This window comes from Corapipo altera, unplaced genomic scaffold (genome assembly GCF_003945725.1).
Source record: "Corapipo altera isolate COAL_440 unplaced genomic scaffold, ASM394572v1 104, whole genome shotgun sequence".
NCBI lineage: Eukaryota > Metazoa > Chordata > Aves > Passeriformes > Pipridae > Corapipo > Corapipo altera.
This window is the reverse complement of record NW_020884920.1, coordinates 1,333,897-1,346,493: the sequence shown is the minus strand read 5'-3', so window position 1 is coordinate 1,346,493 and position 12,597 is coordinate 1,333,897. Positions and strand designations below refer to the sequence as shown.

Genomic DNA, 12,597 nt, shown 5'->3' with positions numbered 1-12,597 from the left:
AAGTAATGGCAAGATGCATCCTGTCATTAAGGCAGTGAACTTGCAGTAAAACCAAAAGTGTATTTCTCACTAAGAACTGAAAAGTTATTTTCAATGGCAAAGCTTTTTCTGCCAGCAGTTATTCTTCCTGTGGGCTAAGACCTACTCTCCACAGCTCCTGTCCATTTTATGGGGATAGCAGAGGTGAAAGGATGCTGTATCTCAAACTACTGCTAATGAAATTAACTGCCTTGATTGATACAAAACAGACATCTTATTATGTCTACCTTAGTTCTTATATACTGGCAGTAAGATGAAGCAGCCTGAATTATCTGTGGAAACATTCATTTTTAAGGTTTCTTAAAAATGTAGGGAAAAAAAAAAAGAGGTACCAAATATAGAAACCCACAGTTATCATTTAAGACTTCAAGGTGCAGCAGCAAGGCTCTTTGAAACCTAAGTAGGTGACCCACATTCTGCACAGCAGGCTGAGGGTGAAATTCCAGCTAGAGACACAAGCCCAGCACTTCATGGCCATCCCATGCTGAGAGTAGGATTTGGCTTTCCCAAGGCAAAATAAGAGGGAAAGGGGAGATGAGCTCCCTACTGGAGCATGGTCCTTGTCCTCCCATTAAAATTGCCCAAACCTTATGTTCCTCTCAGCAGATAAAGATGTTTCTGTATAAGTACACCCACAAAAGGAGAAACAGCCAGGAGTTTGTGCTCCTGCAGAGTGGGTAGAAATGGCAACAGCAGCAGTGCTGGCAAAGCAGGCAGGGAGGGATGTTTATACTTGCTGAAATGTTCAAATGCTGCGAGTTTGCAACATGCAAACTCTTTCTTCGTTATAAACCAAAACTGTTTCCCCAAAGCACTAAAAAGGCAAGAGAATCCCATGTTGCAATGTCTGATTTTCATTATCTGAGGAGGAATGGCTATGATTCATAATGAAATGCACGCAAAAATCATGGTCTGGTGATCGAAACTCCAACTAATTACAACAATTAAGAACCAGAGTGTCTGTGTACTCATCTGTACATTTTCTGGGCATCATCCTGATAGCTGAACAATAGTTCTCAGGAAGAAAAGGAACGAGGGAGGATACCTTAAAGCAAATTGCTTGGCAGAGCAATTCTTTCATTGAGCTTTGCATGACTGTTAATAGAGGACATTTAGTAAGCCTGTCCAATTGGAATACTGGAAAGAATCCTGAATATTTACTAAAGCAATGCATGAAAAGATCTTTCCTTTACCTCCTCTAAATAATAGGTAATTCAGAATTGCTATTGTATGCTGAGAGGGGAAAAAGAATCCATAATCCCTTGGAATTGGTTAATATGAACAAAAACATAGTGCTTACTAGCTGTGTAACATTGATTTCTTTAAGCTGCTGCCTCAATTACTTCCAAAACGAAGGCTGACATCATTAATATGTCTCTTTTTTCCTAGCAAATTACCATTCATTTGTGAGAGTAGCAGGGCTACTGCAGTCTGCCCTTCTGCAAAGGATGTAAAATTAATTTAAATAATTACTGACCTAATTCCATTTTTCATGTTTTAGTCCAAACTGCCTGGAAGTGCACTTTTCTGCAATCTGCTTCCTCTCTGAGTGCAGCCTAATGCATCAACTGACCTGCCTGCTCAGAGCCATCACCACTTTCCAGTGAAAGAAGGGATCCTGCTCGGCACTGTGCTCTGAAGCCTGCAGCTCCCTGGCCCTGATTTCCATGTCTGATGGGACAAGGGAGGTGTCCCAGGGGTGGGAATGCAGTGAGGTTTCTTCCAACACATCCCCATGCTGGTCCAGGGAATAACACAGTGCAGTGATGAGCATCATCAATGCCCACCCTCTGAGGGTTCCCACTGCAAACCATGGGCTCCCAGCCCGAGGGGAGAGTGTTCTATGAAACCAATTTCATTTAGTGCTCGTTTAATTTTAAGAGAGGTATATGTGTGAATGGAGAGGGATGTATTGCCAGCACGACCATTAATTGTCACTGAGCACCTCTGGGGATAGAGATGCAGTGACAAAGCCACCTGAAAGAGAGTCCCAGAGAGTCCTCAATAGGTGCACAGACTGGTTTGTGCAAGTATGATATGTCACACTTAACTTCTCAGCTTTGTGAGCAGTTCTCCATCAAAACCAACTGCCCTTCATCTGCCAGAGGGGACAAATCAGCCTCTTCCAGTCTTCCCCAGGCTCCCTTTTCCCTCTCCATCCTCCCCTTTCCAGACCACGAGTCTCACCCCTGCACCTGCCTCTTCCTTCTCTGCCCTCAATCTGCTGCTTGAGCTGCCTGCTAGGCTTCTGAAGTTGTTTCTAAATGCTTAATTTAGGATCTTTATTATTTTTTCATTAAGCATTAATTAATGTCTGCCTTTTAAGGTCAGTATGAAATACAAGACAGAGGTTGGGCATACGTTAATGAGAATCTGACTAATTAAACTGGGGACTTGTAGGGAAGAACTCTGACAAGTAACCAGCATGATTTAAGCAAAGTATATTGATTTAAGAAACGTAAAAGGGAAAGAAAACATTAATTGCTTAAGCACTTTATTCTCCAGAAAAGCCTGATTCATAGTTAATCAAGTATTTTAATTGAATTTATCTGAGGCCTCTAAATAAATTTGAATAAAGGATTATGTTTGGATCATCCCTTGGATGTCTGGAATTTCATAATGACAAGATAAAGATCTTCATCCGAACTGGCAGCCTTAACTCTGTGTTGCCCTGCTCTGGCTGCTGTAAGCTTCTCAGTATGTGAGAACAGTTTTGTAATTCTCAGAAATCACTGAAGTTCACTCCTAAGCCTTGAAATATAACGTGGGAAGATTAAAAATCAAGCAAACCTACTAATCTGTGTCTTACTTACCAAAATGGGAATAAAATGACTTATGTTTTAAATGAGCCAAAGCACCTTGTGCACGTAGACAGTCACAAGATTTTTTTGCCATAATTTTTGTGTGATTATTTGCCTACAAAAAGCCCAGTCAAAAAAAAAAAAGTAGAAAGAGAGAGACAGAGAGGGAGGGAAAGCAACTGATGCAAATACAAAAATGTCTGCCCATCAGGTTTGGTGAACATGCACTGTCACCATGTACTGTCACCGTGTACTGTCACCATGTACTGTCACCGTGTAGTGTCACTGCTGTCACCATAACTGTGCCTGTAAAATTGGAGCGCTCATAATACGGGGCAAGAGGAAACCTGTAATTATGTAACGTATTTTACAAGTGAAGTTACTGTAATAAATAACTGTCTGCTCAACTGTGTCCTGCAGAGCTGAACACAACTATGAAGCTAAAAATAACAGCCGTAATAATGACTTTATTGGGGATCTGAAAAGTGTGATAAACATTTTAAGAGTGAAAGCACTGCAACGACAGGGCTCTGGTTTCTCGCTAACAGCAATAAATTGCAGTTACATTGGGAGAAACTGTAATTAAGTCTTTGGATCTTTACTTTAGGGATCTGGGATAAACAGCTTCTGGCCAATCACACACAGAGCAAGGGAAGAGATCTCTGGAGGTTTCTGCTCCAGATTGCCTCTTACACAAGTCACAGCCTGAGTTCAGCAACACACATTTGCACGCAGCTGAAACAATGTGAGTTAAGCTACTGGAATGCAGCATCATGCTTTAAGTTGAATGTTAACCTATATATTCTACATGTAAGAACAAACTTAAGCATTATTTTTGTGCCTTAACTCAAAGCTCTTGTTTCTCCATCTCAACATCTCAGATGCTACAGAGATGTTGATATTTTTTCCCACCCTTTGCCCATTTTTCCCAATTCCAGTTGTACCTTTTGGTGAGCAGGGCAGAGTTTTATCCTGTGTTTGTATAATTCCCACCCTGTGGAGCTCCATCCTTGACTGGGTCCACAAGATGTTGTGAAAGAGTGATGAGTAATAGAGAGTGGTATTGGTTTCTGGGTCAGCAAGAGTGAGTACTGGGGACAACTCAGATAATTTCTAGTCTGCCCTCTGCTCAGCAGAGATTTCAAGCTGGAGGCAGGATATGTCATGTATCTTTCTTGATTTTTTTTTTCCAAATTCCTGTTGTAATAAAACCTAAATGACTCTGAGAAAATTAGGTTTTGGTCCTCCAGTCAAAACCAGAAATAAATGCATCTGACCAACAGAAGTGACAGATCACACTGCAGTAGGAAAAAAAGTCTAGATAACTAATGGGCCAGGTAATAAGGTTTAGGGTAAACTGAGAGCAACAGAAAATTGCTTTAGAAAATGTTCTACATAAAACATTTGTTGAATACATTGCTTTGGTGAACATAAAAGCCTGTCTCTGAGGATAATTTGTCAAGGGGAAAAGGCAGTCAGTTCAAAACAATACAGTCTTCTTTGTAAGCTATGTCTCCACATTTATTTTTATTCAAAGGTCTAGGAGACAGTTTTATTAGAAATATCTGAGCAATTAAGCAATCTACACATCGTTCCCTTAAGTATCTGTTCGGCGGGATAGAAAGAATATAGTGTTATTTCCAAGACTACCTGGTGAGATGAAAAATGTTCTCCACAGCTTCTTGTCACGAGTAACATCTCGTATTTCCCTTGTCATGTTAACCAGTCTACCTGCAACTGGTGGCACACGACGGAAATCCAGGATCCTGGAAGAGAAAGAAAAGAGGTAGTTTATGTAAAGGATTAAAATGTAACAGTAGTGTTAGGTCTTAGGAAGCTTCATTACACTCTGAAAGCACATTTATCTGTGGCCTTTAAGTAGCAAAAAGCCCATCAACTTTAAACTGGATAATCCTTCATATAATATATTACAAAATATGTCCTGAATGTGATGAGCTCTGACTTGCCTCCATAGCATGGAGCAAAATACAGGAGGGTATGGGGGGCATTGTTCCATGATAAAAATGAAGACATACAATTCCAGAAATAAGAGACAGTGGAAATTTATTTTTTCACTTTGTGCTACTTCCTGATGGTTATGACATGCATTTTGCTCACCAGTTTTTTCAGTGACTTGGGGGATGGGATTTCAGCCTCTTTCTTCCATAAACACCATGTAATTCTTTTTCTGACAGCCTTAGTATGTGTTTGATTTATTTCCTTCTGCTCCTCTCTGTTTTAATACCCTTACACCAACCTAAACAATCTCCCTGAGACTAAAAATTTTCCCATGGGCAAAGGCTGGGAGAAGAGGCTCTTTCTACCCCAAACTCCCCTGCCTTAATAGATCATAAAAAACTCCCTGCTAAGCATTGCTATTAGATACAGTAAAAGAGCAAAGGCCCCATACAAAGTCTCCCCATAGGTGGGATTTTTATATCCACTGTCTGCTGTTCAGATTTTCTACACTGGGTAGCAACTGCTTTTCCTGCTTAGTGTGTGGATATTTAACATACCCCCCGTAGGAACTCCACTAATGCTTTTTTGATACAGCACCATCTGCTTAAAATGGCAATATAAAACACAAAGCAGAAGGGATCAACACCAAGGTCAACAACAATAAAATAGAGAAGATCCCTGAAGGATCTCATCAGGATGGCTCCTAACAGCAAATCTACCCTGTGCCACTCGCTGACAGGTTCCCATACCCCAACCATCGTCCCAGAAGGCAGCAATGTTACACAACCCCCCAAATAATTTGTTGCCCCAAAGCTTCAAGCTTTCTAAAGGATGTTTCTCAGCACTTCACAGTGTGAGAGACAATTAAGTTCTGACTCAACCTGTGAAATGCCATTGTTACTGGCCCTATTGTTAATCAATTTTTAATTTTAATGTTAATTTTTAATTCCCACCCCTAACCTGGGCAGGCTGAGAGGGCTGCAGTCCCTTGCCAGTCTCGGGGTATCCACCATCCCCTGCACTATCTCTGCCTGGGGGGACATTTTCAGCTGACAGGACCATGAGATGACCACCAATGTCCTCTCCTTCACACTAACTTGTGGCCTAAATGTGCTCCTGATCTGGGACAGTCCCAGCTTTTTGCTGTGAAACCAGAACTCCCTTCCCACCTCGATTACTCCCCTCTGACTGCTCACACCACTCCCCACATCTCACTCTGCCCTGGAGCTAATTGGAGTGAGCCAGACTCCCTTCACACTTAGTGACACATTCCCCTGGAGATGGGTCCTCTCCATATGTACTTTGAGATCGCAGGGGAAATTAATTTCTCAGCTTCTCTTCGATATAACTTCTCCTTCTTTTTGAGAATTACTTATTGCCAGGCTTCTCGTTCCCAGAGCAAGTCGCATTTCCTAATTATTAATCTACCCTTTCATCATCTGCATTTCATTTATTCATGGAGTTTGCCCACCTTTGTTCGACTTTCCACTTTTTAAAAGTAATTCAGTTACAGAGCTGGCCAAGTGCAGCAACTTATCACAATATTTCCCCTTTTCTTCTAATGCAAATCCGTTCTACTTGCCTGTCCAGATGAAATGCTGCTATTTCTGCATTATGTCTCTCATAGTCTGAGAAATAAAAAAAGTCAGGTGGGGTTTCTTGTTCTCTGGTTTGCCTGCAAAGGAAAACAAGGGAAGTGTTTTAATGAAGGGTTAGCATTTCTAAGGAGCAGTGCTCAGTCATCAGCATGCTATTCAGGAGTTCAGAATTGTTTGCTTAATGGAAGACCTTTAAATACCTCATGTGTGCATTATTTGCCATGCAGCCTTCATTTTATCTTCTTTCTTAAACTACTGTGACAAAAAAATGGGAATTCAAGACTTGTGCACACAGTCTGCTGTCACAAAGCTGTTCCACTCAAGATTCTCGCTCTATTTAACAAGATCTGTTTTATCACTCTCCAACATTTCATTAGTGATAGCGGTGAAGACAATGTCATTTCATTAAATTATCATTAATCGTAATTAATTTCCAAAAGTAATAATATTTTTCTTTCATCTTTGGCAGCCATGCACCTCCTATCTAGAATATGCCTCTCTTTTTGTGTTACTTGGAGCCAAAAGTGACATGTTTTTCTCATTTCAGAAGCAACGGGATCATTGCAGTTTGACGGCCACGACACATGTCATGTTTCAAAGAACATTAACAAGACCGTGCTTGAGAGAGGGTGCAGAATTTGTTGTTTCTTCAGTTTAAGAAACAATAAAAAGTGTCATTCTGATGGAAATAGAAAGGGTAAAGCTTCCACACTGCACTCCATGGAAAATACAAAGCTCCATGTTAAGACAGAAGTCTCACTTGTGGCAATTTCAGTTCTGATGGAACACAACTCAGGCAGTTGACCAACACAATGTCTGGGTCCCACCTCAACGTGCATTATGCCCTGTTTTGAAGTTTTCAGTGGGAGATAAGCACAGCAAAGCTGTCTGCAGAGTATCTGCAAGGGAGGACAGTTCCCTAGAAGAGGAAAACAAAGCTCTTTTTCATTCCCCACTGCCACAGGTGGCCCAGCTGACAGCTCATGCGTCACTCCTGCTACCTGCTGGCAATTAAAATACAGCTTCTGCATGGGGACCTTGGCACATCAAAGGCTTTGGGGTGGTGCTGGTGCACAGCTCAAACCTCCAGAGAATTTGCAATAAGCCTTAATTATGGGGTTTGTTGGGAAACCAAAGCTGTGTCCACCCACGACTGTGACTACCAGAGATGGTATCTGCCCACAAACCCTCCTGGGGCTCTCCACAGTGCTGGAGAAACTGGGTAAGTCTTGTGGGTTTTGGCTGTATGAAGACTTTGCTATGCACCCAACAGGGTTTGAAAGCCTGATATTCTTTCTCAGACATTCCTTCTTATATTAACATCTTGGCAAGGCACTTGATCTTGCCCTAAATGATGAACAATTGCTATCATAGAGACAACATCAAGGTATTGCCCAATGTAAGTCAAGGTCAGAGTGGCCTTGAACACCCCAGTGACACTCTGGCCAAAACAGCACTGACCACTGTGATAGTAGTGGCCACAGAGGCGGCCAACACTTGGCAGAAGTCCTGCTAGGGCACTGCTGTGGCCAAAGGGTTCATGAAGACACAAGCTAAAAGTGAGCCTGGCGTAAAATAAAAAGCAGTGTTTTGCTTTGTCCCCATAAAAAATGCAAAAGTGGAAGGAATGAGCACACCCACAAAGAGGAATATGGAAGAGCAGAACCTCTGGCATCCCAGACCATGCACCACACAATCAAGGCAAGAGTTAGGAGACCTGCAACCTCACTGTGCATATTCCCCTAAAAAAATGAAGGAATGAGCCCTGAATATAAATTCAAAGAAAAAGATTAACAGATTTCTTCTAGGCATAAGATTACACATTTCTACATAACTTTCCCTCCCCTCCAGATTTTAAAATAGTTGATTTCTTCAACAAGTCAAAGAGAGAAAGATTCAACCCAAGATTTTGCAAACTTTACACATATCAGCACAGCTGATAAGTTGCAGAAAATATTACTAATTAGCTAATCAATGCCATCTGCTTTTTATCTCCCAAATACTTAAAACATATCACGTCTGTTCCTTTACAAGAAAATCCTGCTCCAGAAAATCAGACTTGAATAAGGGCTAGATCTCAATCTTGCAAGCACAGCCATATCCCCAGCCCAGCTCCCCTGCAGTCAGCACATCACTGCCAGGATCGTCCGGTCACTCCAATTCCACTTTTCTCTTTACTCCCTGCCACCCCCGGCAATGGCTGGGGATATTATTCATTTGGGAGTAAGTACAGCTGTCCTGCAGGCTTAGGCTTGTTTGTACATATTTTTCTGCTGTCATAACGTGTTATTAAGTGGTAGCAGACCCGCCTAAGAAATCACGGAATTTATTGTCCTAAAACCTTCAAAACTGGACACCAAATCCACAGTGAAATCCAGACAATGGGAATTCTGGTATGTGAACCTGACAATACACCACGAAACAAATTCCCCAGTTTCTTTGGTGCTTCCCCCTACTTAGCTACAAAACCCCATTCTCCAGCCACTGTCCCCATGGTCCCTGCTCATGTCAAACACATGGTACCCACTTCTCTGTCTCTTGAAAATACTGTGTTACTCAGAACATAGACTAGAAGGAGTCAAACCCCAAGCTGCTTTACAATCCTTATGTTCCTTTGCAGAGCTCTGCAGAACTAAGATGCAGCAGATCCAAACACCCTGAAATAACCGTGGAAAACCCCTTCTGCTGATATCTGACAATACTTCATGGACAGAACAGGAATCTTGTACCTTGGATCTGACTTTAGCTAGATAGACTTTTATTCAAACAGACATTTATTATTAATTTGATGTCTGCAGCAGCATCTGAAGAGGTTCCTTGGTAACTGCCCAGCCAGAGTAAGCTGCTATACCACCAGCAAACACTAACATGTGAGAGGATTGTAGCCCAAGGTAGACAACTGAAGCCACATGAGCCTAACACAGCTCTGAATCAATGCCATTTATGGAATGTCATGAGAATGGCTTTAACAGAGTTAAAGTGCACTTACATCATAATCTATATTTTTTACTTTATCCAACTGCGTTTATACATAATTTTATTTTATTCACATTAAAAATTTCCTTTCTGTTTGGTTTTTTGGGTTTTTTGTGTTTTTTTTTTTTGAATGCACAATCTAATCAATAAATTGCCTTGTTTGGTGCTAATTCTTCTAAGAATCTATTCTGATATATAAGCACAGAGAGTTGGAAGATCAAACTGCTCTCAGCAACACAAATGAACAGTCAACAAGTCCTATCAGTTACTCTGAATTTAGATCACAGTAGCTGGTCCCCAGTCCCCAAGTGACAGCTGGAAAAGGGGCAAGCACTGAGTCCCTGATCAAGTAAAGCATCTTATAAAACAACACTGGAACCAAGCCACCCCACAGCATGTTTTAAATCAGAATTGAGTTTTAAAAGGGGAAAAAACCCAACATCCCTCGAGTTAGTTTGTTTTTTATCACCTGATGGCTATTGAAGGTTATTGTCTAATAAAATGACACACACAGTGAGATATTTGAGCAATATGCTGAGCCCTCTGCAGCAGTGCACGCTTCCGAGGGACAATAAGTTACAGAGCCAGCAGTGCCACCTCACACCGAGCAGGGACAGGTTCTGCACAGGTTGCAGACGGTGGGAGAGGATTTCTGGCGGCGGCTCTTATTTTGCAAACAGTTGGAATCTGGTGATCCTCTCTTTGGAAAAGGATTTGGCAGATATTTATAACGGCAGGCTGGGAAGCTGTGGAGGAGAGACAGATGGAGGTCTGTTGATAGTGCACACAGTTAAAAATTACACAGTGGCACCAGCCCAATTACAGCATGAGGAAAAGACAAATCAGCATGGTAACATGTGTAGAGGAGAAGTAAGAACTAAGGGGAAATCAAAGCCCATGGAGATTTCTCCACCATGACACAACTCACAGAAGATACGGGAAGCAAAGAATGATTTTAAACAGGACAGGGACACATTTGTGTTGACACTCAAGACAAGATGCAACTGTGATCTGATCTGGTGGCTAGAAAAGTGAATTATGCCTACAAACAGAAGAAATAAAGCTGCTCTGATAAATGAACAGTCATAGATAAATCTGGTGAGTCAGCTCCATTCTAGTTATGGTTGGGACCTGGTTTGGTGTTCAGTAGTATTTGGATAAATCAACATAGTGATTTGCATGCAGAAATACTTGCAAAGTCTCAATCTTCTCTTAAATGTTTCTGTAAACATTTTTTTTGCCAATTACTTGATCCCCCAGACCCAACATTAATAATTTCTTGTGGCTTTTCTTTTTGCTGTTCATGAACCCCATCACCACAGGACAACTGCAGACTGCAGACTCTCTGGCATTTCATAAAATGACATTATAGAAACTAAACCTTTAACATGGAAATCTATATTTAGTTTCCATGACCACTGGCATACACCTGCCTAAACTAGGATTAATACCCACTGGGGCCATGCATTACTCGAAAGAATCCTGCTCAGTGCCAGACTTCCTCTGCTCTGGGGGGGTTCTATTATCTGTACAGTAGCCAAAAAGCTAGAAAATAGGGCAAACAGCCCAATCTGAGCTAAGTGTTATCCTGACAGACACGTGCTGTCTTCCTGTGCTGCAGTCCAGAGACATTTCAGAGACACCTTTTGTGTCAGACCCTCGTACCTTAACTAAATGAGAGGATGTGCTGCTGATTTGAAAACAGCTCCTTTTAAATAGGTTACACTCCTGTTCTGACACATAATCAGGGGAATCAACCACCGGGATTAGGGATGATTAGGGATCACAACAACGAGCTTTGCTGCAGCAGGGAGTAGGTTTGCTTGGGTCAGGCCATTTTGCAGACAGAGCCCCTGCCCCTCTCCAGCCAGGGGAATTCGGCAGCAGCACAATCACTATGAGATATAAGCCAATGAGGCTTTGTAATTGCATTGGCAGGGGCACAACTGACACTGATAAGAGCATAACTTGGCCATCGTAACAGATAACAGGAGATTAACTGGGCCTACCCACAGCTATAGGTTGCTATTCTTCTCCTTTGGAAAGCAGCTTTCCTCTCTTCCTGTGGAGTATTTAAGGTGTTTAAAATACCTGTCCTGAAGCCGAGTTGCAGGATCAAGAGTTCACATACAGTGTTACTTAAATGATAAAATATAGTTAATACAAGACTAAAAGGATAGTTAATGCAAGACTAAAAGGTGGCCACTCAGCAGTGTGCTGCTGTTTCAATTATTTTATGACCTGGAATGGAACTGGGGATTTTTCGCATTTGGAAGCTCCACAGTGGGGCTTTGTAGGCAGCCCCTTCTTCTAACATGCCACTGAGGCACAGATGCTCCATCAAGTCCAGAGAGCCTTTCTTCCAACACAGACAGGCATGAAATCTCCCCAGGCCTCACCAATGAACCTCTTCTTTGTACTAATGGGAAACTCAGACTGGAAGTCCGGTGTCTGCTTGCAAGATTTTCTCCCTCCTTCCCCTCCACGCAACACTTATGTCAAATTGGATTGTGCAGCAGGGGGATCTACAGTGCCCTGAGATCATCTAAAGCTTATTATTCTAAGTGAAGGAGGCAGCCCGTGGAAAAAAAATGGTGTCTCTGAGGCAGCTGCAGTCCTTAGGAGGGTACTGAGATTTTGCATGCAGAGCTGTATCATCTGGGAGGGCTTCCAACACATTTGGCACCAGTTAAAACAGGTGGAAAAAGTGCCACTTAATTTTATAATAGATTTTAGTGGCTTAGTAAGTCCTTAGGAAGAGAAATGATACTGTTAATGCAGCTACATCTACAGTAGCAGAGATATCTGGTGCCTGTTTCTGACTCCTTATGGAGTCTTGGCAGCTGATGGCTCTGGCTTTATCAAAGCATTGTGCTACAAAGAGCACTCCCAGGGATGATAGGAGATGTTTACAAGAGCAGAATATGGGCCAGAAAACCAGTGGCCAAGGCAGGAATGCAAAGACATGCAATTTGAGTGATACAGAGAGGATGTTTGGCCCGTTTCATCGCCATCAACAAAATGACAATATGGGCCTCTGCAGGATATTCAGCCTTCTCCAGTTTAAGTAGCATTTCTGCTGCTAGGAAAAAAAAAAAAGGAGAGAATATTTACTGTGGCAGAAAGACAGAAATTCGCAGAGGGATGTGATAGCAATAGGAATAATTAGCAAACTGCCAAAAGGATAAATACCGAGATCATGCTATTGCGTGCCAGCCCCCGAG

General features: G+C 42.0%; 1 protein-coding gene across 1 annotated transcript in view; it reads right to left on the bottom strand.

The window, feature by feature from the left end:
• The window catches only part of FAM20C (FAM20C, golgi associated secretory pathway kinase), a 63,131-nt gene that overhangs the window by 7,893 nt on the left and 42,641 nt on the right, over positions 1 to 12,597 (bottom strand). The window contains exons 4-5 of the mRNA XM_027656382.1: positions 6,382 to 6,474; positions 4,491 to 4,606 (exon numbers count right to left, since the gene is read on the bottom strand). Coding sequence (XP_027512183.1) covers positions 4,491 to 4,606; positions 6,382 to 6,474 — 209 coding nt within the window. The remainder of the gene's footprint in view (positions 1 to 4,490; positions 4,607 to 6,381; positions 6,475 to 12,597) is intronic.